This window comes from Lampetra planeri, chromosome 21 (genome assembly GCF_965212315.1).
Source record: "Lampetra planeri chromosome 21, kcLamPlan1.2.h2, whole genome shotgun sequence".
NCBI classification, from domain to species: Eukaryota; Metazoa; Chordata; class Hyperoartia; order Petromyzontiformes; family Petromyzontidae; genus Lampetra; species Lampetra planeri.
Window position 1 is genome coordinate 13,186,495 of NC_136127.1, and position 25,094 is coordinate 13,211,588.

At 50.2% G+C, this 25,094-nt stretch overlaps 2 protein-coding genes across 2 annotated transcripts; one reads left to right on the forward strand and one right to left on the reverse strand.

Annotated features, from left to right (window-relative positions):
- The first annotated feature begins 2,037 nt into the window (after positions 1–2,037).
- CS (citrate synthase) lies at positions 2,038–20,407 on the forward strand. Its single transcript, XM_078604134.1, has 11 exons — positions 2,038–2,187; positions 3,894–3,944; positions 5,939–6,046; positions 6,313–6,378; positions 6,531–6,662; positions 12,833–13,021; positions 14,697–14,896; positions 15,828–15,957; positions 17,201–17,302; positions 18,203–18,412; positions 19,198–20,407. The coding sequence occupies exons 1-11, from the start codon at positions 2,140–2,142 to the stop codon at positions 19,366–19,368; spliced, it is 1,407 nt and encodes a 468-aa protein (XP_078460260.1). The 5' UTR covers positions 2,038–2,139; the 3' UTR covers positions 19,369–20,407.
- Positions 20,408–22,499: 2,092 nt separating this feature from the next.
- HSPE1 (heat shock protein family E (Hsp10) member 1) lies at positions 22,500–24,928 on the reverse strand. Its single transcript, XM_078604137.1, has 4 exons — positions 24,730–24,928; positions 23,313–23,477; positions 23,106–23,195; positions 22,500–22,890 (listed from the first exon to the last, which is right to left on the reverse strand). Exons 1-4 carry the CDS (start codon positions 24,730–24,732, stop codon positions 22,840–22,842), a joined length of 309 nt encoding a protein of 102 aa, XP_078460263.1. The 5' UTR covers positions 24,733–24,928; the 3' UTR covers positions 22,500–22,839.
- Positions 24,929–25,094: the final 166 nt, after the last annotated feature.

Genomic DNA, 25,094 nt, shown 5'->3' on the forward strand with positions numbered 1-25,094 from the left:
AGCCGCTTCGCGCACCAAACCCTTGGTTGCGGCTCTGCGGTCTCCCATTAACATGCTAGTCTCTCTTTAACATGCTAGTCTCCCATTAACATGCCAGTCTCTCTTTAACATGCTAGTCTCCCATTAACATGCCAGTCTCTCTTTAACATGCCAGTCTCTCTTTAACATGCCAGTCTCTCTTTAACATGCTAGTCTCTCTTTAACATGCACATCTTATATCTTGATTTGAAGCTTTCGTGACTGCAGGAATCCATATTCTTTGGTTCTTTCGGTAAAGTCACGTAGTTAGTGGAACTACAGTTCCACTGTTGGATTATATTTTTTTTCCTGAGGACGACCGCTCGTGTTGCGATCGAAACGTCGTGATCTATTTTATTTTATACCGACGTGACTTACCGAAAGAACCAAAGAATATGCAAATTTTCACCTGGCAGCCCTTTGATTGGTGGAAAACGAACCACCGCCGTGCTCGCTGCCCAGCACTGCACTCTCATTGGCTGCTGACATTTGGGCTACGCCCATTTCAAACCCTCATAAACAGTTTCCCTCGGAAGTTGTTAACCCCCGTTTCCTGAAGACGACCCCTTGCGTTGCGATCGAATCGTCGAAGTTTTCTGTTATTTTTTATTATTTTCTTTGAACCTATCTACGTGACTTTACCGAAAGACCCAAGCGTATGGTTTCCTCTTGTTCATATGAAACGCTCATCATTAATTGGCTGAAAACATCTTAAAATGAAAACGCAGTGTAGCAGGACCCTCGTGCAAAAAGAGTGTGGCTCTCCTAGAAAAAACAACTCAATTCTTAAGTTTGAAGTGTTGGTGACTGCAGGGATCCATACTCTTTGTTTTTTCGGTGAAGTCACGAATCAAGTGGCTCTCAAACCCCACCTGATGACGGAAGCTTGTGTTGCCTCCGAAACGTCGTGATTTAATTTAGTTATTTGTATGTTTTATTTTCACCTACGTGACTTTACCAAAAGAAGCAGAGAGTATGAATTCGTGTGTTGCCTGCGCCGAGTGCCAGTGTCCATCGTGGGACGGGAGTGCCCCCCCCCTCTCCTCCACGCCGCTGTGGGGGGTTGAGAGCCACTTGAGTTCACGTTAACTCGTGGGCAAACAGAGAAAAAGAGATCGGAAATATGTCATTCTGTCTACACAGATAAACGTAATATAGAGTTTAGTCTATCCACCTATTGCCTTTTCAGACTCAATATTACCCTGTAACATGTATTTAAACACATAATATATGGACAGTAAGAGAATATATAAGCAGACAGTTCACCTTCTCATAGCTGTCCATCTGCATAAATAATAAAACTCTATTTTGTACACATCCCAACAGCCGGACGGCCTTCTGGGAGTGATTCTTTCAGCAGCATTGGTTCAGCGCACGCAAACTCGAGACCGGTTTTTTTCGACATTCTGGGTCTCATTAGGAGAGAAAACCTTATTAAACAAATGCTGGATTGCCAGAATGTATGTATTGGCAAGAGCAAATCATGTAAACCAGGGGACCCACCGTTGCAACTGCATCAGGGGAGCCGTGCTGTCGTGTTCGGCAATGGGAATGCCGCCCTCTGCCGGCCTAGCCGCCTCCTGGCAGGCGGGACCGCGAATCGGGTTGCGTCCCGTCACTTGCGGCCCGACCAAGTCCAGTGACCCTGACATGAGCGTGTGGGCCACACGCTCACGTGCGGCCCGTGTCCTTGTCGGCTGCGAGCATGTGGACGGGTGCTAAGAGCGTCTTGTATTAGAACATGCCACGGTTTGATCGGCTCCGTGAGCCCCGTGGTGGTGTCACGTGGTCCCCCGCAGCCCCCGCTTCCCGCCCCTCAAGATCAGGGTCATCTTAAGGACTGTGACGTCACGAGCCATCGGCGTCCCGTGCGGAAAACGCGCTTCCGTCCAAATCTTTGTCACCTCTCCTCAACGCGCATGCGCTGAGTCCCGCCCCTCCACCCAACCCGTTTCTCCCCAGCGCGATGCCGATGATAAGCGGCGTGGCCGCGCGTGCGCAGTAGGCACTACCCACGGTATTTGTGGCGGGCTGGGTCACGTGGTGCGTTAGGGGAGGGGCTCGAGGTCTCAGCTGCTCACAACCTTGGCGCGCAGCAGCAGCCCGGCAACTCGCAGTGCAATGGCTCTCATCGCCGCGTCGCGCCTCCTCCTGCTCAACCCCGCCAAGGTGAACCACCACCACCACCACGCCGACGACGTTCTCGCGAGCCCCTCTCGCCGTGTTCAGCGAGCGAGCCGGCGAGTGCGGCATGGCCGGCGCGGCAGTTTCCCGCGCGCGGGCGGTGGCCGCCCCGGGGCGGGGGTAGGCCCCGCACGCAGCCTCGACTCTTGCTTGGATCGCCGCGAAGCCGACGGTGGCGCCGTGGTTTCGGCGGTGGTGTGAAATTTGTTTTCGCTCACGCGTGTGTGTAATGCAATGCATGTTTGTTAATTATATGTTTGTTAATGCTCGTGGTTGGTGTGAGTTTTCGCGCCGTCTGATCCCTCAGGGCGGATACGCCGGCCGCCTGCAGTGAGTTCATACATTCGCGTCTGGCGCGATGGTGTTTTAACGCGTGGCTCGGAGTGAAATGTCGCGTTAGGTTACAGCACTTGTGTGACTTCATTGACGCCACCGTGGGGGCAGTGAGTGTGTGACTGACTGCGCTGTGGCTGCGGTGGCCGTGAACTTGCGTCGTTTTTGTTTAACACGGCAGCTCCAATCGGGCTGAATGTGAATGCCCTCGCCACTGTCATTGGCGTTTAATCCGCCCGCAGATGCGGATCATCGTCTGAAGTCGATAGAATCGTCGACAGTAATCGTGTCGAAAAGTCTCGACTGGCCCTCACAAGAGGAATGTCGAATTTCCATCTTCGGCTCAAGGTCGTCGGCAGAGATGAGCTGTCGCCAGTGCTAGTTCTGGCAGGGAAGCTCATTGACATTGAGGTGATTAATTGGTAATCGGAATGGAAACCAAAGCCCGCTTAGGTTTAGACTTCGCTGTCCGTCTATTGTGGGTTTGTCTCTGCCAGTGTGGACTAGCCCCGCGATGTGTGCGTGACTTGTGTCTTGGTTAAGATCCATATGGTGTCCGAGTGTCGGGCCCGAGCACCCACAGAGACTTGTGACCTCCAAAGTGTTAAACAGGCGTCTATCCTTGTGCTGTGTTCCTCAATACAACTACAATACAACTTGGGGCTGTCCGCAGACTCGCACGTGCCCTACCAAACGGGCACATTACCATGCGTTGGTTATGGATCTCACGTACTTGAGATGTTACGACGCGATGCGGCAAAACAACCTCGCAGATAATTCTCACCCTTCAATTAAATGTCCGCTGCGCCATTCGTCAGCGTCTACGTGTGTCACACGTGTGTCACACGTGTGGCACCCAGCCTGGCTCATGCCCCCCTCGCCCCCCCCAGCAGCTTTCTTCGAGCTCTGAAACCCACAGGGCTGGCCAAGAGGGTGGCCGCCCTCCTGGTTGGTACGTGCGGCACAGTTGAGGGCAAACCGCGCCGTCGGAATGCTCCTGCAGCGCCTCCTGCCCCCTGACCAGGGCACGTGTGACGAGGGGTTATTAGTGGCCCCATACTGATGCCACGGAAGCCCGTGCCAGGAAAAGCTCGCGTGATCGCGTTACCACCGCCTGCTGTTGAGCTGTCCGGGGCAGCAAGGGCGGTTTTAGGTGCGCTGCTTGTGTTTGTTTGAACTCTCAAAGTCTCCGTCCGCTCCGCTGCTTCCTGCTGTTGCTGCGGCAGTGGCGCAGAGAGGTTGTTTGGAAGCGTTGTGACGCGTCCGTAAAAACAAACATTTGGCAACTGAAGTGATTGTGGCTTTTTAAAAGGTGTCCGTTTGAACTGATCCGTGACATGGTTATGATTGTATTTCAGCATGCAGGGGCTCTGGTTGTCGCATGCAGACACTCCTCGTCATCTACAACGGTGAGTTCAGTTCCGTGTCTCCATCGCCTTTTGCAAAAGTTTGCATAACAAATCATGATGAACCAAAAAAAAGTCTGCAAACTTCTAAAAAAGGATCGGAATTCCTTTGAGCATACCATGGTAGTGACAGGTTGACTGTTGCGAGCGCGACTTGGTGAACCGGCTTGAGTGCCTTAAAAATGTGTCGTCACGTGAGAATGTTTTTGAACTTGCCCTTGATCTCCGGCAAGGTGAGTTTAGGGTCACAAGATGGCAAAGGGTAAACCAAGATACTGAGGCCCAAAGGTCGACTGCCAACGAGTGGCAGTATTCTGTTTTATAACAAACAATAAAATGCTCTGCAGTATTTATCGTTTAACCTTTACGGACTTGTCTTGTCTTCATGTGAACACACGTTGAATAATTTTTTTTAAAATAATGTTGCGAGGAAATATACATATTATAATATATGTATATACATGTACAGCCCTTTGTCAGTGCAAGTAATTTTTGTACTATACTTTGCTCCCTGCCTTAAACATTCAATTACCAAAGAGAAGTATGGTCAAATTACCCCGCGATCTGCACGGTTGAGAGAGGCCCCTCATCCAGCAGTGGATTGGTAACGGGCCTGACACACTCATACATATGGAGGCCCATTGCTGTGATTGGTGGCTCCACTTTTAAGGTTAGCTGATCGCCCACTGGAAGCCACATGTCTACGTGCTATATAAAACTGGCTGCATTTGTTGGCCCCAGTGGTTGTGTTTCTAATAAAAGCATGCAAATGAGAGGGGCATGGAGGTGTTCTGCTCACTGGCAGCTCTATTATGGCTCCATCAGTGCGCGATGTTAAGCAAGGCCGCATCGCTGTTACATATTACTACGTGTGTCGCAAGGGGTTGCGTGGTGTGGATCCGTGATTCCTGTGCATAGAGACCGTAGCTACGTATTAAGAAAAACTGGTGGCCGTAATGTGCTGCTCCTCTGTTTAACCCACTGGCCGGTGACCTTGACTCTGGGTTAAATTGCACAGAGACTTTGGTTCAATTCTGGCAGCTGCCCGGAAATTTCTGCAGGATGTCACAAAGTTCAGTTCAGTTTCAGACTGTCTTTACCACCGTGAGTTTCACGGCAGACCCTGTGACAGCAATTATATGAGCAGCTTCTTGTATAGGAATGCAAATGTTTCATTACACACAACCAGAAAAATGGGTGGAACTGGGGTGCAGTGGTTGGCGCAGGACCCTGTGAACCTTACAACCTGAGTTCGATTTCCAGCCATGGATAACGGTGGTGAGTGATATCCGAACCAGGCCTCGGCACACTCGCCACCACCCATTTACCAGCCCGCACTGATTAGCTTGGTGAGGTCTGTTCAAACAATCCCCATAACCAGCATGGTATCGGGAAGCCTACGTTCAGCAGTCGATTTACAAGATATATATTAATTATTATTACAACCATCCTTACGCAACTACAAATATCCATAAATATGTTGCAATTAAAAAGGTAAAATTACAAATATGGAGAGTCTTCCTTTTTTTTACTTAATTTACACGTTGAATTAAAACAGGTTTAAACAACAAACGCACACAGTCCGTTCATTCATGGACAAAAAATAATTATGATATGTTCCAACTCGGTGACATGTGGAACCGGTTCAAACTTGGGGAAAAGATGGAGGGTTCGGGTTTGTAGACTTTATTATTTGTACATTTTCTCAGATTTACCTTGCAAAATAGACATCTGAACCCAATGGGCTCCTGCATTCTTAAACAGAGGACAATCCGTTCACTTCCATACAATGGAACACATGTGGCGAATGAAGCCCTCACTGGTGTGATGTTGACCAACCTCAGTGCACAGTGTGGTCTGGATGCACTGGCCTGGGTGCAGGCAAGTTAATTTCTTTCCCAATACTTTCACAACCACGTGCTGGTCGCCTGCCTGTGCATGCGTGTCGAGACGTCCTGTGATGTGACGTTTGCACGTGTGCCACCTTTCATTGCCAGAACTTGAAAGATGTCCTCTCGGAGATCATTCCCAAGGAGCAGGCACGAGTACGTGACTTCAGGCAGGAGAATGGAAATGCAGTCATCGGCCAAGTCACTGTGGACATGGTGCGTGGACTCCCGCATGCTTTCCCCCCCCACCTTCGCCCCCGACAGTTAATCATTCATTCACGGTGGCACGGTTTGCCTTGTACCTATCGCCCTTTCCTTTCACTGCGAGCTACGTTCATGGTCACGGCTTGAATGTGTTAAAGATAGCTGCGTCGATAAACACTCGTGCAAAGTCTCTCAACACTCGTGCAAAGTCGCTCGCGGGAATATGCCAGCGCCCTCTAAACCGGATTTAATTTTGTCTTTTTGGCCCTCTCACGCAGGCTTACGGGGGCATGAGGGGCATCAAAGGCCTGGTCACAGAAACATCGGTGCTTGACCCGGACGAGGTGAGGCGGGGTCTCGGCTGAGAAGAGACGATCGATCGGTGGCATTGCCCGGCTGCGGTTTTGCACCACGCTGGTCGCTGTGACACTGCGCAGCAGAGCAGGGCGGTTGTGATGATCTGACGGCCCTGTGGTGTGCCGCGTGACGCTTGCAGGGAATTCGCTTCCGGGGCTACAGCATCCCCGAGTGCCAGAAGCTGTTGCCCAAGGCACCCGGTGGAGCAGAGCCCCTGCCCGAGGGCCTCTTCTGGCTGTTGATAACGGGGAGTGTCCCCACGCAGGAGCAGGTGGGTGCCACGTTTGGTGTTGCTGCATTGTACGTGCTGGATCAGGAGGTGGGCCGGCGGCTCGGAGGTCCGAGCGTCGAGCCAGCACCAGAGAAAACCACGAGCTTAAACGAAAACAATTTTAGTTTTTAGAATGAAGATGTGAGGTAAGACTGTTATGCAATAAACATTGTCCTCTGCAGAGTGGGCAGGAAAGTGTGGCCCAATACTGAGAGGACAAGAGGTCACTTAAAGTGAACTTGGAGGAAGCTCTTTGATATCCACTTCCTTGAGCCGTTCTTGAATACAAGGGAAGAGTGATCTGAATTGGGGAGAATTAAATAATATGTTAAGAAAAAAAAGGGTGTTGTGATCAGAAAGTGGTTAAATCCCAGCAGCTTCTCATGTTTGATGAGCCTGGCCTTCAGACCCACATTACACACGTTGCCTCCAAGTCACCGAGTTGGCACGGTGGTCAGGGATGCTCTGTCCAAGGACTCTGTGCTCCGAGACTGGGCTGCATTTCCATTAGGCTACGCACCTCTGGCGTGCTGGCAGGGTTGCCAGGGACACGTGATGAAGAGTGACCAGAACATTATTTCCACCCAGACTTACACACGGGTTGGTTCACTCTCGGCACGTCTCTTGGCAATGGATGGGCCTCTGTTCGTATCGTTGTAACTGAGACCACTAAACAGTGCAATAGTACAACTTCCAAGTACACTTTTTAGTACAAGGGTTAAGCATTTGGGTTTTTAAAATATATGATTTTTTAAAAAGCGTTTGTAACTATAAACATGTTACCCAGCTTAGTTGTCTGTCCAACAAGCTCTTAACATATTTGGCATGTTTTTAAAACTCAAGTCACTGCGATTGTAGAGACAAGTGCATTACAATGTCTTATTTTCTGGCCCTAGACAAAATGAAAAAACAAACCAGGGGACAGTTGGGAGAAGCGGGGAAGAGATGCGGCATTGTGTGAACTGGAGGAGATGAACGAAATAGGAGACAAAGCAATACTCTTCCAATAGATCCGTGGACAGCTCGCTTCATAAGCCAACACCGAGTGGGTTGATGAAGAAATGGCACTGTACTCGATTACTCCGGCGCTTAGGCTCCGTTGCTTAAATTGCTCGCGTCTGTCGGTCTGGAGCTACAAGTCACCAAGGGATTCCGAATGCGCTGGTCCAAAGCCACCGTGCTGCACGTAGAGGGGCCTGGGCGGTCGACAGCTGCGGCTTTTGTGAAACCCTGCCAGAAAATCTGGTTCTCCCCTGTTCCTTCCACTCCCGTAAAATTGTTGTCTGGTCGTGATTCGACAGGTCTGGAAGAGAGATCGGCGGATATTCGTGAAAAGTATTATAGGCGTGCGATAAAAATTACAAATTTGTGGTGCTGTGGGGTAGTCCATGAAGCACACGGTCGATTAAAGTCATCGAGAACGTCTCCGTATAAACTTTTAACGTCCAGGAGCAACCAGAAAGCATGTTGTTAGAAGTGCTTAAAGTGAACATAGTTGAACCATTTCTGCTTAATTTATTTCCACAGAGTACAAGAATAATCACGTCAGTAGCCATACAAATTGTTGCGTGATGAGAGTTGTAGACATTGTTGATTAGATATTGTTTCGCAACCAACTAAAAGTTACCGTGACACCATGGTGTACAACTGCAGCACGGTGCCCACACAGCAATGAAAGCCAGCAATCTCTGAATGCTACTGCCTGCGAGATGATAAGAATACTTCCCTCATGTTTGAATCGTGTGCTGAGCCACCCATATTTTCTCTTAAAATGTAGCTGTAAAGCCCTCCTGTTGCGAAACGGGTGGCCTGTTTGAGCAGCAAGGCACGTGATGGTTGTCAGACTGGGTTTTTTGACGTACGTGCCACAGCCGAGTTCTGCAAACGCGGTCACGCAGTCCTGAACTTTGATCTGCGCCGCCGAGAGTTTTAGGTGGGCGGCCGCATTCGCAAGCGCGGCGCCGGTTTATCGAGAGAGGGATTGTGGTGGAAGCCGTGGCGATAGCGGCAGCAGCAACAGCAGCACGTGTCAACCACAATACAGTCAGTTGAACCCCTGCTGCGTCCGGTTTTCCCCGTCTCGTAATCCGGGTAAAGCCGGCGTGGCCGCCCCGCGTGTTTTGTTAACCGGCGTTGCTGCACGTTTCGCACGTGCTCATTTAACACGGAAGACCCATAGCGGGAATCCGATAAGATCGCACGCAGCACCTTGCACGCAGCACCTTGCACGGTGGCACGGGCGCCGGCGCGAAGGTGAACCAGCCGGTACGAATTGGCTGAGTGCACTCGACCCCGGGCCTTGGTGACCCTCTCGATGCTCTTGATGCCCTCGATTTAGAAGTCAGATAATTTGAATCGACACTGCCTTGGTTTTCTTCATGTAGTTTGAGTCACTTATTATCTAACAAGTTGGCAATTTGTCTTCGTTTAACAGTCTGAAGGCATCTGTGCACTGTTTATAACAGTCCTTAGTGTTTCGATTTAAAGCTTTCGTGACTGCAGGGATTCATCTTCTTGGTTCTTTCGGTAAAGTCACGTAGAAGGGAAGTAATAAAATAATAAAAATAAAACATAATAAAACAATTCTCACGACGTTTCGGCCACAACGCAAGCAGCCATCCTCAGGCGAAGAATGAAACACCCCAAGCTTGGAGCGTATATTTAAGCTGGGTTAGAGGGGGGGGAGGTGGGAAGAAGAGCGCCTAAACAAAATAATTTGCATATCAAGAGGAATTCAGCATATGGAAAATGCGTAGGAGGTGGGCGGGGGGGGTTCCAAATCAATACTATGCCCGTGCATTATGCAGGATTAGCAGCATCAAAGGGGGGGGGGAAGTGGGGGAGCATTAACAAAGGAAAGGAATGTTAATAGTATGTAGCTGTAGTTACTAAACAACCACGTAAAAAACTACAGTATAAACTGCATGACAAACTAAAGTATAAACTACATAGCATCATCAGTAAACTTACTATACTCTACAATAAGCTGAGTTACTAACAGTAAGTAATACATGAAAAATTCTACGTTGTAAAAAATTATATAATATGCTTCCATCTAAACTTTATTCTCTTACATCACACGCGTCTATACCGTACTATATACTTCCATAGGCAAAACCAACATTAAATTACATACTGTATTGCTATAAACCACCCTATACCTTATACATTTTTAATATAACACTATGTATTATTCTACCCACCCTAATGTGTATCAAAATGGTTTATTACGTCCTTCCAGTGATTGCTAAGCCAGAATCCATCTTCTCGGTTAAAATTGTCTCTGTGTTTGTAAATGTGGATCGCCTCATGTACGAATCTCTCATGATAGCCAGATGGCTTGCAGAGAACCTCTGTCTTGGAGAAGTCAATGTCATGTGAGCCCACTGAGTTGTAACAGTGATCTGCCACGGCTGAGGTGTTTGTCCTACAGTGTTTCAGGTCAGCTTTATGTTCACGGATGCGGTCCGAGACATGTCGTTTGGTTTCCCCAATGTAACTGCTACCACAGAGGCAACTTAGTTTGTAGACACCAGGGTACTGTATGTCTGGAACCACATCTTTTACAGACGGTACCAGATCACGGATTTTATGTACTGTGTTGAATCGGACCTGGATCTTGTGTTTAATCAGGATTTTGGAGATCTTTTTTGTGACCCCAGCAATGTAGGGTAAGGTGATGGTCTTGACTTCTCCAAGACAGAGGTTCTCTGCAAGCCATCTGGCTATCATGAGAGATTCGTACATGAGGCGATCCACATTTACAAACACAGAGACAATTTTAACCGAGAAGATGGATTCTGGCTTAGCAATCACTGGAAGGACGTAATAAACCATTTTGATACACATTAGGGTGGGTAGAATAATACATAGTGTTATATTAAAAATGTATAAGGTATAGGGTGGTTTATAGCAATACAGTATGTAATTTAATGTTGGTTTTGCCTATGGAAGTATATAGTACGGTATAGACGCGTGTGATGTAAGAGAATAAAGTTTAGATGGAAGCATATTATATAATTTTTTACAACGTAGAATTTTTCATGTATTACTTACTGTTAGTAACTCAGCTTATTGTAGAGTATAGTAAGTTTACTGATGATGCTATGTAGTTTATACTTTAGTTTGTCATGCAGTTTATACTGTAGTTTTTTACGTGGTTGTTTAGTAACTACAGCTACATACTATTAACATTCCTTTCCTTTGTTAATGCTCCCCCACTTCCCCCCCCCCTTTGATGCTGCTAATCCTGCATAATGCACGGGCATAGTATTGATTTGGAACCCCCCCCGCCCACCTCCTACGCATTTTCCATATGCTGAATTCCTCTTGATATGCAAATTATTTTGTTTAGGCGCTCTTCTTCCCACCTCCCCCCCCTCTAACCCAGCTTAAATATACGCTCCAAGCTTGGGGTGTTTCATTCTTCGCCTGAGGATGGCTGCTTGCGTTGTGGCCGAAACGTCGTGAGAATTGTTTTATTATGTTTTATTTTTATTATTTTATTACTTCCCTTCTACGTGACTTTACCGAAAGAACCAAGAAGAGTCCTTAGTGTTGCTTATCCTAAATACATAAATTATATGTAGTGGATGCATATTTTATTCTGTTAGCAAGTAGAATTCATACACATTACACACACTGTATTCATTTTCCAAATTAATACAGTATGGTCCCTTTCCATCTTTGCACTTTGCTTCGCATAGTCACAGTTTCGCAACCTGCAGAGACCCGAACCCCAAATTAATTGTCTCAGATGTAAATGTCGACTAGACATTGTTACCCAGGCCGACCTTCTGTTAAAACTACATTTTAAAAGGTCACCGTATCGGACATCGGGGCGTTATCGTGAGCATGAAAGAATGCCGGGCGATTCTGCCAGTCCGGCACAAGCCGACCGAGGCTGCTTGCGCCGGTTTCATCCGAGCTTCATCCCACGATGACTCATCTCCATTTAACTCTGACCGGTCAAATTACAAATCAATAAATGAAAAGAGTTTTCTCGAATGAATCAAAGACTCGGAACGCGCGATAATGCTCTGCTGCCGGACAGCGTGGTTGACACAAACCGGTCCCGGTTCTGTTTGTGCCGCATTTCTACACGTGAGTGACGTCCGCTGAGAGGAAGTGACTTGTGTGTGCGCCACTCTTCAAACACGTTTCGCAAGGTCCGCAGGAGAGGAAAACTCAAATAATGTAACTTGAATTACCCGTGTTAAAATATGCCAACCAAAGTTATTTACTGTTTCTGTTGCACGATCAATTATTGACGGGTTGTGTATGGCTGTGGGTATTTGTGGGTCTGAAAATGGTATCTGCTATTGAATTATTAGCCTAACTGTGCAAGGCTGTTTCCAATGTGCTATGTTTCAAAGACAGTCTTCATTCGTTTCAGAGGAGGGCAGGGGGCTGATGTTGCTGTGTGAAATCTCAATTGAGTTGTTTATGGGTACATTTTAAAATTTAGAAAATTTGGACCGTATCATCAGCTCACAATGACCTGTTCTTTTCAAATGACGTCATGGGAAGCAGACAGTGAAATAGTACTGCCACTTGCCCCATTGAACTGGGTTGCATGTGCACTTTGGTGTGGGCAGAACAGTCAGGTCGTGTGAGGATGTGTGGTGATAGCATCGCCAAGGCTACACAAATCCAGTTTACAGCATCGTTACCTACATGGGAGCCTGGTATTGGGGTCACCAGGTCCGTGTTATAGCATCAGAAACATAGAATTATGATCGCGTGACTAAACCAAATGTGTACCATCTCACATCTGTGGCTTATACAATCGGTGGTCGTTGGTCTTTGGCATAAAGCTTATCCTTGCCTCTTGCCCCCAGATTCTGTAACACTGTGCAATTTGCACGTGTCCCTGGATGTATTCGATTGGCCTCAATATCGTTACCAACTTAGTTGCGTAACGAGACACGGCGTGTGACGTGTGACATCCTGTGGGTAGGTTGGGCGCGTCCGTGACGTGTGACATTCCTAATGGCAGAGCGGCTGTACAATAAATTAATTTAATTATCATTAGGAGTGTTTGTGACCCCATGTTTACGGGTGGTCAGAGTGGTCAGACAGAGCAAATGCATTAAAAGCGTAAAAGAAGAACAGATTATTCACTCTCTATTGGTGCACGCCTCTCCCCCTTCTTCCTCCGCGACGCGCAGGTGAGCTGGGTGTCTGCCGAGTGGGCCAAGCGTGCCGCCCTGCCGTCCCACGTGGTCACCATGATCGACAACTTCCCCACGAACCTGCACCCCATGTCGCAACTCAGCGCCTCGGTCACGGCGCTCAACAGCGAGAGCAAGTTCGTGGCGGCGTACGGCGAAGGCGTCAACAAGGCCAAGTACTGGGAGGTACGACGGCGGCAACCGCCGTGCGGCGCCCTGCGCCGCCAGTTTTGAGAGATGCCTGCAGTTTGTGTACACGGCTGGTATTGAGAGAGATGCCTGCAGTTTGTGTACACGGCTGGTATTGATGGAGATGCCTGCAGTTTGTGTACACGGCTGGTATTGAGAGAGATGCCTGCAGTTTGTGTACATGGCTGGTATTGAGAGATGCCTGCAGTTTGTGTACACGGCTGGTATTGAGAGAGATGCCTGCAGTTTGTGTACATGGCTGGTATTGATGGAGATGCTTGCAGTTTGTGTACATGGCTGGTATTGATGGAGATGCCTGCAGTTTGTGTACACGGCTGGTATTGAGAGAGATGCCTGCAGTTTGTGTACATGGCTGGTATTGAGAGATGCCTGCAGTTTGTGTACACGGCTGGTATTGAGAGAGATGCCTGCAGTTTGTGTACATGGCTGGTATTGATGGAGATGCCTGCAGTTTGTGTACACGGCTGGTATTGATGGAGATGCCTGCAGTTTGTGTACACGGCTGGTATTGATGGAGATATCTGTAGTTTGTGTACACGGCTGGTATTGATGGAGATGCCTCTAGTTTGTGTACACGGCTGGTATTGAGAGAGATGCCTGCAGTTTGTGTACACGGCTGGTATTGAGAGAGATGCCTGCAGTTTGTGTACACGGCTGGTATTGAGAGAGATGCCTGCAGTTTGTGGACACGGCTGGTATTGAGAGAGATGCCTGCAGTTTGTGTACACGGCTGGTATTGAGAGAGATGCCTGCAGTTCGCTCTTTAGCCACCTGCGTGGCTCGGCGGTAGAGGGAGCGGCAATCTGTAATCCGAAGGTTGAGAGTTAAAATCCTGTTTTGGACTCTGCCCATCACCCCGCAAGGGTTGACACATTTTATACCATTTTGTGAGGTAGTCCAACGTACTTGTCCAGTTGGTAGACTCGCCCCCATCATATTAATGTGGAATTTCCACCGCTGGCTCTGAGATGTTAACAAGAAATGAGCACCAGTGCCTGAATCCTCATGTGAGCAGGAAATCACGTTTTGTTTTGCACATCCCATTCGTCAGTCCACTGCTAGATGAGGGCCTCCCCACACCCTGCTGATCGTGGGGGTTATTTGACCATACTTCACCACTCTGGTCAATGGAAGTTGTCTTTTTATTCCACCCACCAAAGCCAACTCATCGCTAGAGAGATGATTTGTTGCGTAACTTGGTTTCAATCAAGTAAATTGCTTGCATGTGGATATAGAAGCAATTATAAAATGTGCATCTGAAACCCTCCTCTACCCAACACAGAGAACTAATTACATTAAGTTGACAACTGCCTGATGATGCTGGTTGTAGTTTCCAGAGAAACGTTCATACCCATTTGTTAAATGTTGTTAGATCGCTATCCAACACTGCTGCCACTGAAGTGATAATAAATCGATTTTTTATTCATCACTTGGCAACTTTATTATTTGGCTGTGTCAGAAGAGGAGGGTCTACGACACAACATTTTACATCCACTGGCTCGAGAGGCAGCCCTCGACACTGGACGGCCGTTGGTTGGGGCCGCCGTGCGACCTCAGGTGTCGAGTGCCGCGCGTCCCAAGCCGGAGGGTGGTTGCCGCACCGCGCTCTCCGTAATTGTGTCCTCCCGTTGTCGCCCCTCGCTGCGAGCAGTACACGTACGAGGACTCGATGGACCTGATCGCCAAGCTGCCTACGATCGCCGCCAAGATCTACCGCAACCTGTACCGCGAGGGCAGCAGCATCGGCGCCATCGACCCCGCGCTCGACTGGTCCAAGAACTTCACCAATATGCTGGGATACAGCGACGTGCAGTTCACCGAGCTCATGCGACTCTACCTCACCATTCACAGGTGTGCCCCTCCTTCCACGCAGGTGGACCCGGCGGGAAAAGCAAGGGGAGGGACCGCGCCCACGACTGCGCGTCTGCTGCTCGGGCCCATATTCTTAGTCACGGCTCGGCTCTGCCTCAGCTCTGCCTCAGATCTGCCTCGAGTGAGCCAGCTTTGAGCCACGCTTAATTGGAGCCGGCTCTGAGTAATGGTCCCAGGATTTTCGTGAGCGGAGTCGTCCATGCGTCTTTGTAAGCAACTGGGCTGCTGAACCCCAAGCTGAGCTGTGACTAAAAAAATACGACCCTTGGTGTAGTAGCAGTGACGACAATGTGTGTGTACTGCCTCATAGGGAGCAGTTATGGAGTGGTTAGGGTTCTGCGCAACGATCTCGGCAACCCGAGTTGGAGTCATGGCCACGGCTAACAAAGGTGATTGTCTCTACCGGTCCTGGGTCTCTCCTAAGTGGAATAATATTTTAATTAGTACCTGGTGTTGTGTGTGTGTGTATATATAGGCTCTGGGTAGACAACGGTGGTGGTTGGGACGTAATGATTTGCCACACCACCCCATCATGTGCCATGCCCGCTTTCATTGGTTCTCAATAGCAGCGCTTGCCCCAACAGCCTGAAAAAGGCTATACAGGGGCTCTTTGTGCTGTCTAGCACAGGCTTGTCACCTGCAGCAGGAGCGTGTCTTAAGCCGGGTCCACAACCAAGCACTCGGTTACGCCACCAAATCATGGAAATTGCATCAACTTGAATCGTGTGACATGACGCCATACGCACAATCAGGGTAACATTGGGAAAAACTTACATTTAATAAAACCAGAAGCACTGTGCAGGACATCAACAGCAGGGGCCATTAATCGGTACCGCTGACTCATCATCTCAGCCGGACTCAGCTGACAATCCCCCCCCCTACCCCACCCCTCTCCCCGTGCCCTCCACAGTGACCACGAGGGAGGCAACGTGAGTGCCCACACCTGCCACCTGGTGGGTAGCGCGCTCTCCGACCCCTACCTCTCCTTCGCTGCCTCCATGAACGGCCTGGCCGGGCCCCTGCACGGCCTCGCCAACCAGGTACGGCACCCTGCGGTGATGTTCGTAGCGGGTCGCCGTGTTATTATCTCACGGCGATGAGGTCAGCGGTCATCGCATTGTCCGTTTTTCAAAATATCGCTATTATCGTTGGTGCTATACGTTTTTTGTAATATTCTGACTTTTCACAATTAATAATGAATAGCAGACTTATTAAGGAATAAATTAGATGGGCGATGGTGGCTATGTACTCCTGCAATCCAGTGTTTGTGGAGGCTGCAAGGGTTGGTGGATCGCTCTTACAAATCAAGGCCTAATTAAAAAAAATCCGAAAAATAACAACTATTTATGAACACGAAACGGATGCACTGAGATGGCACAAGGCAGCGCAATACGTGCCAGGAAGATGGCACATGCACCAGCTCTCTTGCTATAAACGTGGGAACTACCTGCACTCCTGCATACTCGTTTGCACCTCCGATTAGCGTGGATGGCTACGAATTGTACGAAAGACGTTCTCCGTGCGTACCACACAAGATTTTGTCACAGCAATAATGTTACTTATGCTTAGAATTACATTGTGAGACGGAATTGGAGAGATTTAGAGATGGGTTGGAGAACATTTGCAGACTAGAGTTGTTATTCCAACTGTCAAGCAAGTGGCCTTGAGCAGGACATGTCATGGCTACAAGGGGGGGGGGGACCATGGTCAAGCATAATGGAGTGGCCACCACGGAAGGAAACGTGTCTGAGGGTTTGCCAACAACGGTGCCAGATGGAGAGTTTCATCGCAGGATTGTGAGAGGTGGCGGTGGCTTGGAAAGGCCTTCATCCAGCAGTGGAATAACCGTGGCTGATGATAATGTCAAAATGTGGGGGTGGGCCTAAGGATGGTTAAATTTGCATGTTTACGTAATCAATAACGATGTTTTAAAAAGTTTAAATTTTGATAATGATCAAGTTGCCACATCAAAATTTCAATCACGTTTGGATGCGCCGCACAGTTTGAACGTTGGTGTGGAGTTCAGTCATCGCAATGAACCGGATAATCGATTCCATCGCTCTCGGGATTGATTATTGATTCTGAAAACAATCATCCAAATTGAACATTTGGTTAACAACCGTAGAGGTCCTGCAGGGAGGGTGATGCGTGTTGCATTTGGTCTGTGGTCACTTCCTTGCTGTCCTGGTGTTTCGAGATGTAGTTGCTGTGCGGGAGGCGTGGTTGTAAATCTGAAATGGCAGCGATGCTGACACTGTGTGTGTGTGTGTCCGGTGAGCGCAGGAGGTGCTCGTGTGGCTGACGCAGCTTCAGAAGGAACTGGGCGCAGATGTTCCGATCGAGAAGCTCCGCGATTTTATCTGGAACACGCTCAAGAGCGGCCGGGTCAGTCCCGTCACAACACGAGCCGTGGCCAGGCAGTCGATCGTTCACTGATTAAAGTCTTAGTGGCGCTCCACTCCCCAGTCTCTCAATCCTGGTCTGCCAACAATAACAGTCTCAGGTCCGGCGAGTCTGCTATTGTCTCCTCGATGGATTCGTCCCACAGACAGCTCCAGTTGTTTACTCACTTGGCTGTAAAGTACTTTTATTGATGGCCGGCGCATGGATATGAATCTGCATTGCTTGGCTCATGATGATGCGTGTCTGGAGTGGTGGTGTAAGAATTATCATGTTTTAGATTTGTGCGTCGTATTAATTGGGTTCTCGTAATTCCTCCAGATGCTAGGGGACGGTTCGCTTCCCCAGCACTGTTTAAAGTAGGAACTGATTATTGAATGCATCAAGGCTCTGGAATTGCAAACATTCACTGAATCTCGAAGGGGCGAATGTTGACACCCGCGTCGCCTGTGATTGGGCAACGTCGCGAGGTGGCGCTGTTGCACTGCCCTCCGCCATGCTGCACGATCTCCTCGTGCAGCGCACCGCTCCTAGCGGGTGTGTGCGGGATTGCACGCTTGGGCGGTGTGGTGCCGCTAATTGGGACAAAGAAATTAAGCTGAGCGCATTGGCTTCATCATCATCAGCAGCAGTAGCAGCCATGGGCAATCCACTGCTGGATGATGGCCTCCCCAAGCCGTCGCCACCCTACGATTCCTGTAATGTAACAGTGCATATAGCACCTGCACGAAGGCTGATCTAATCGATCCATCTCTTTAAAGTGCTGTCGCAAATTAAAATAATAATTAGTTAATTCTCGACTGCTACCTCCAATCGTCTGGAGCTCCCAAAAACAAACAGGAATCGTGACGTTGCCGGATGAATGAACCGTTGCCGGCGGTGCAGGTGGTGCCGGGCTACGGGCACGCGGTGCTGCGCAAGACGGACCCGCGGTACATGTGCCAGCGCGAGTTCGCCCAGAAGCACCTGCCCAACGACTCGATGTTCCGCCTGGTGTCGCACCTGTACGAGATCGTGCCCAACATCCTCCTGGAGCAGGGCAAGGCCAAGAACCCGTGGCCCAACGTGGACGCGCACAGCGGCGTGCTGCTGCAGGTGCCCGCCTCGCCTCCGCCATCTTCGTCATCGTTGCCGTTATTGCGTCGATCGTCGTCGTAATCGTGGCTGTCCATCATTGTCATGAGCGTCCTCGCCGTCGTTGTTTAGTTCGTCATACGTGTCAACATGTTTATCATCATCACACATGCCGCAATCGTCATCATGTGCATTGTCGTCTTTGTCATCGGCACCATCGATGCACCTGGGCTGAGAGCGTCAATATTCACAGACGTGCCTTGTCACCGCGTGTCTGACCGGGCCCTCCCGTTGTCTCACTGTCGCATCTCAAAGTCGTGTCTCACCGTTGCATCTCCGTGTGAGACACACGGTGGGGGTGGCGCAGTGGTTAGTGGACTGTGCTATGAACCCGGCAACCCAAGTTCCACTTATGACCAATAACAGTGCCAAATATTGTAACTAGTTCTCGGCCTTCCCTTGGTCAACTCGACTTCAAATGAGTACCTGGTGCGGTGTGTGAACATTAGCACTGGGGAGACAAAGGCGACCGGGTGTGGTATTGGCCACCCACACCCTCATGTGCTGTGGTTGCCTTAGTAGGTGCTTGTGAACAGCTTTCCCAAACAGTCTGGTAAGGCCATACGGGGGATCTTTGTCTCAACGTCGTGTCTCACTGTCGCGTCTCGCTGTGTATATCTTACCCATGTGCCTCTGCCCGTCTGTCTCGTCCAATCTCCCCGCGTGTCTCCCCGTCATGTCTCATGATTTCTCAATGTCGCGTCTCCCTGTACGTAACCGTTGCGTCTCCCCGTGTGTCTCTGCAGCACTATGGCATGACGGAGATGAACTACTACACGGTGCTGTTTGGCGTGTCGCGCGCGCTGGGCGTGCTCGCCTCCCTCGTGTGGGACCGGGCCCTCGGCCTCCCCCTCGAGAGGCCCAAGTCTATGAGCACGGACGGCCTCATGAAGCTCGTCGGCAAGAAATCCGGCTGAGCGTACCGCACGCGGTGCAGCGCCAACATCGCGCCGCGCCCAGGGCTTGATTTCAGCCGTGTCCGTCCGGGTTGGCTCCAGAAAATATTTAAGATATCCACGACCCGGAAAATATTTCCGCGCCTCACGGCACACCACATCCAGTATAACCCTCTCGCTGCTATGACTGGCTAATAGTCACATGCCTCCCACTCCAGTCTCTACAGCGACCCGGAAACTATTCGGTGAGAAATCAAGCCCTGTTGCGTTGCGTCGTGTTGCACACGGGCCTGGCCCCAGCAGAATACCCGCACAAACCCCCCCCCACCATATCAACCACCATTGCAGTCATCGCAGCCCAACGTGTGCTTTACAAACCTGGTCATCCCGCCAATCGCGCACCTGTTCCACGAACAATAGAGAGCATCAGGGATATGTCTGCACTGTAAGACGAAGGGTGAGATAATAACGTTTTAAACCAAGCATATGTAATTATTAGGTATACAAATTACAGTATATATTGAGCGGAATTTACTAGAATGGCTCGTCTTCTCTGTTGGTCCCGTTCAGCCCGATCTCTGACACCTCTGGTGTAAGCTGTGTCCACGGAGCTGGCTGCTGTGATTTTTTCCTCTAAGAAATGAACCGGTGAATCTGGTGAATGTGCTGTCCTCTCCAAGCTTTCCCACACTCACACGGGGCCCGATCATCAGGTTTGTGAAGGTATCATCACCATCTCTCCTCTCACTGACCACGTGGTGGGCCTCCTCTCTCTTGTCTGGCTATACAGTATTTATATGCTTATTTTTAAAATAAATTTCTTGACCCCACTGCTCAGACATGCAGTCACCTTGTTTGAGGAAATATTTTACGGCTAAATCCTGTAAACTTTATTTCGATCGTGTTTTGTCGTTTTTCTTCTTGGCTGCAAAGGGACTTTGGCCAATGGCTTGTGCACATAGAAGGCCTCGACACCTAGGGGATCTGCGTGCCCCCCTCCCCCCTGTGTAAGATCGTGCGCTCCGAATCTTACAATAAACACCAGTTTTTTTCCCGTTTACAGCGGTGTGGCCCCTCGTTTCAATCCGGCAAATCGCGCGGTGCTGCAGTGAATGGGTGCGCGGTCAAGTGTCGGATATACACAAGGATTCTTATCGAGTTGTTTTTCCACCAATATCCCGATTGTGCGATTGGTTCCGTGAGTCGAAGTATCCATTGGGATCTCTGGCAGAGATGCGTTCATGTAAAATATCTCACGGGAGAGTGGATACCACTTAACGACCTGTGACTGTTTTCTACACGGTAGGAAGAAGCCCTCTTTCAGCCACTGCTGCTGCTGCTGAGTTACGTCCTTCACGCACCGTGTTTGTTAGTCCGAGATAGAATATAGCCAAATGAAGCGTATAGCCACATTTCATGCGAAAGGTTTTTGTTCTGTCAATTGTAGCCTGGCCGAGACCACAAACCCTCCCTTCACTCACTGGAGGACCCGCTTTAATTGGAGGGTGCTGCCTGGATGGATGTAAACCCCCAGGGTATCCGTGGAACCAGCTCAGTGCTCTGATCTGAGCTACCTGGCAACCTCAGGTGTAAGATTTTGAAATAGCAGTGGAGAATAATACTGCCACTGAAACGTACTGCTTGTCAATCAGAATTCGTTTTTGGGTATATTGGGGCACAGATAGGTTTGCTCATACCTGTGACATGATCATGTGTGGGGAAAATGGGATATTGGGTTGGGATTGAACATGATTAAGGTGATAAGAGCGTTATTTGTAGGAAATTAATGGAAATTGTTGCACCATTTTAATGTATAAAATGTTGCTGTAATATGGACAAATCTGATTGCGCCTCCCTCGAGTTGGGCGACTTCCAATCAACCAAAGGTCACATGGCTTTTCAAGGTGGTGTGCTCATTTCCCACTGCCATCAGCGAGACAACTGCTGCGCGAAGACATTCCTGCGGAGGGAGCTGGTAGGAACGTTGGGTTGCTCGGTCAATGGCGGCGTGGTGTATTCCGCAAATATGCCCCACTGAGGGTGGGCACAAGCTGGCGTGAGTAGGTTAAACGTCGAGTTTTTTAAGGGCACCACGGGGTGACCAGCCCCTCCCCTCCATTTTTTTTATGCACGACAGATGGACACAATAATCTGCTGTGGGCTGGTGTAACCAGGAGGTTCCTACCAGTATAACCATTGCTCTACTAAGTTATCACAGCTGCTCTGGTCCTAGCTATGGATAGGCTGCAGGTGCTGGATGCAGTCACATTGCAGGATCTCGAGAGGTGGCAGTGCTTTGGGGAAGCCTTCGTCCAGCAGTGGATTGATCATGACTGACGAGACGGAGGGTGATAAGATAGACAAAGATGGAGGGTGGAGAAACATGAATAGAAGTCGAGGCAGTCGCATCAGGAGATTGAGACAAGACACCAGTTTATTGAACAAGACATTACAATGACTTTAGATGTACAGGTGTTTGGCCAAATGGTAAAACGTGATATTCAGTCGACCCGAGTCTTCACAAATTGCCACTTGAAGGGGAGATCCAGCCATCACAAACCCTTCACTCTTCCAGTTGTCCCCCGTCATCATCTCCTGCAGTGTGCACGCTGTGACCCGCACTGCTGCTGCGGAGCCCCCAGAGCACAGGGGAATGTGCCGCTCAGTCTCGTGTACAGTATTGGTTCAACTTTTTGCACCGCATGTTAGCCAACAGTGCTAATCGGAGGTGTGGGGGGCAAATGATAAAATGCCATGCTTTGCTCGACCCATATTGATTCCAGAGATGTGTGGCTTGGGTTGCACCCAATGCAAGATGTATTACAATTAAATAAGTGCCACCACTCGCCACTAATCCGATTCACACAAAGGCTGCATTGTCTGGGCAAACACAGAGCCCCCTCGTAGTCGTCCCCTGGCTCAAACGAGTGCCGGGCCTCGAACTTGTCTCCTATTACAGCCCTGAGCCAGCGGTGGAAATTCCACATAACCCGTTGGGGTTTCCGGACATTGTACGTGGTCTGAAATCACAGAGTAATTATCTTGACGTAATGCATCCTCGTGTAACATCTCGCATGGCTATGAACCCATGACCACGTGTTAATTGAACAAGACCACAAGAGTAAAAAAAACACTACATGCTCAGGCAAAGGTTGCATTTTTTTCACGTTTTATTATTTTCTGGAAAAGCAGCGCGCTGCTGGCGCCCCCTCCTGGTCCCCGGCGTGCGGAACGTTCCAGAGCAGCACACGGCACTCAAGGTCACGAGGACCCAGCGACACTGCCACACACCCTCCCTCACCGCCCCCATTCCATACACCCCCTCCCATTCCATACACCCCCCTCTACCCTCCCCCTCTGTCATCACGCAGACGGAATCGTGAGACAAGTTTTCGCGCGGAATAAACGAAGCGTGTGGGCTGCACGACGCCCTCGTTCTTCAGCTCTCGCTTTGTTCCCCAGCCCCGCCACCCCCGCCCGCCACACGCCCGCCTACTCCTCGTACTTTCCAAGAATGTCACCGTCTCGGAACAAGAAGTATTCCTAAAAGAGAAAATGAGACCACGTCATGTGGGGTTTACATAAAAAAAACACGCCGCATTCATGTTTTTGTTGCACAAACCACGCGAATAGCCAAAAATTCTACGTCAAAACAAATCAGTAAAATGTTTAATCTCCCCCCCCCCCCCTCTGTAATCATTCAAAGCTGCCGGTGTCCGGCGCAAAGGCATGCAGCTGTGCCCACGTGGTGCGCTGACCTTGTCTTCCAGCGTGACCTTGGTGCCGCCGTACTCGGGCAGCAGGACCTTCTCCCCGACCTTCACGCTCAAGGGCTTCACGTGCCCCTTCTGCAGAGCGAATCAACAGGGTGCATGCATCCCGTCATTTCTGCGCGCTCTTTGCTTTGAGCGAGGGCTGTGCGCGTGGGCCGAGTGCGCATCGCGTCTCCTCCCGGCGAGACTCACTTCCGTCGTGGCGCCGGGCCCCACCGCCACCACGGTGGCCTGCACCACCTTGTTCTGCGCCTTATCCGGGATCATGATGCCGCCCTTGGTCTTGGTCTCCGCGGCCAAGCGCTCCACCAGGACCCGGTCAAACATGGGCAGGAATCGCTTGAACGCCTGAGCTGCCTGGGGGTGGAGGGGACGGTACGAGAGGGCCACGGATGACCATCTCTCTCAGCACAACCAAGGTCCTGATTTCTGCCCGGTCTGTCCAGGTATGCGATCCGCCCCTGGCACAGCGCCATCGGTAAACACCTCGCGATAGCTGTGGCTACTGCAGGTCACGTGCCAACTCAGACCAGGAATACATTGAGTGTGAAAATAAACCCTGAGTACAACTCGACCACCGTCACCGCCATTAACACCATCGCATCCAAAGCACGTGCTCACCTACCATCACCTCCTCCGCCATCCCGATTAACTGGTTACATCGTCAGCTGCGATGTCAGCAGCATCTCCGCTCTCGTCAGACGACGACTCGCGGCTCCATCAGCGTCCTCCACAGCTCCCAAGGAGAGCGTTACCATTACCAGCATCCTCCTCCAAAGACGTTGATCATTCATCATTCCTCCGGATAATCGCGTCAATTCATATCCCCATTAACCCAAGGTCGGCCAATAATCCCATTCATATTCTTGGTTATTTGGGTAAAGTCGAAAGAACCAAGAAAATGAATTCCTGCAGTCACGAAAGTTTTAAGTCAAAATAATCTCATTGTGGAATGGACCTCCGAGATCCCGCGCCCACCGAGGGCGCAGAGACATCGGCAGCAGCAGCAGCGGCGCGCGCTGCGTCACGAGCACTGCACAATGGACCGCGCCTCACGCAACAACGCCATTGACATACAGCACCAACCATACACAAGGAGCACTCTTCAACGCCAATTCCTCCCACCCCCCCAGGTCTATCCACTGCTGACTGAACACTTCCCCATACTTCACCGCGTTGGTCAGAGGCACTCATCACTTGCCACTCATGTTTGCCGAGGCCGGTAATATTCGAACTCGGGTTTCGCCGGGGATCATAGCGCAACTACCTCGCTAGCCACGGCGCCACCAGACCACACTTCAACCTTCACCAGACAGGTGGTACATTACAACATCCATCACAACTGCAGCAGAAGCGTTCCCGACTGAAATTGCAATTGCACACGGAGTGTCATTCATGTCAAACAACGCAATCGCGCCAGCCACGCGCACAACAATCAGCATCACCATCACCACCACGGCAGTAACAAGCGCTGCTACAGCACGCAGAGCTGCTAAACGAACGCGCCAGACTGATATCCTTATCAACTCGTTATTAGCAGTTAACTGGCGGTTAATTAGCAGCTTAATTCTCGTTAGTTTGTGTCGAGGGTGCAGAGCGCGGCGCTCACCATGACTCTCAGCTGATCCCGTCCTGACCACGTGGAGCGCGGATTCGACTGCGCACGCGCGGTAACCCCACCGGGCGCGGAGGGATACGCCGCGCTGGAGAGGGAGTCGCGTCACGCGCAGCCACAACCGCAACCAAAGCGATCGCCGACGGAGCTCATTCGCTGCTCGATGAGCCAATCGGCTGGCGGAGCGAGGCGCTCCCCGCCGAGAGCGGAGCTGATGGGCCGGGGGGGGAGGGGCGGAGGGGATTATTTGCGCGGGTGCGGACGCACACGTCCTCGGGCCGCGTCACGCATCAAGGTCAGAGCGAATTTTCTGGAAACGCCGAGAGATGGGGCGGGGCCGGAAATAGCAGCGGGGGATC

What these genes read in the sequence shown, in the direction of transcription:
- CS (XM_078604134.1), top strand. Translation starts at nt 2,140, where the DNA reads ATGGCTCTCATCGCCGCGTCGCGCCTCCTCCTGCTCAACCCCGCCAAG. An exon ending in ACTCCTCGTCATCTACAACG is followed by an intron (nt 3,945 to 5,938) that starts GTGAGTTCAGTT and finishes TTTCATTGCCAG; the next exon opens with AACTTGAAAGATGTCCTCTC. An exon ending in ACAAGGCCAAGTACTGGGAG is followed by an intron (nt 13,022 to 14,696) that starts GTACGACGGCGG and finishes CGCTGCGAGCAG; the next exon opens with TACACGTACGAGGACTCGAT.
- HSPE1 (XM_078604137.1), bottom strand. An exon ending in GGCCCGGCGCCACGACGGAA is followed by an intron (nt 23,196 to 23,312) that starts GTGAGTCTCGCC and finishes TTCGCTCTGCAG; the next exon opens with AAGGGGCACGTGAAGCCCTT. An exon ending in AGGTCACGCTGGAAGACAAG is followed by an intron (nt 22,891 to 23,105) that starts GTCAGCGCACCA and finishes TTTCTCTTTTAG; the next exon opens with GAATACTTCTTGTTCCGAGA.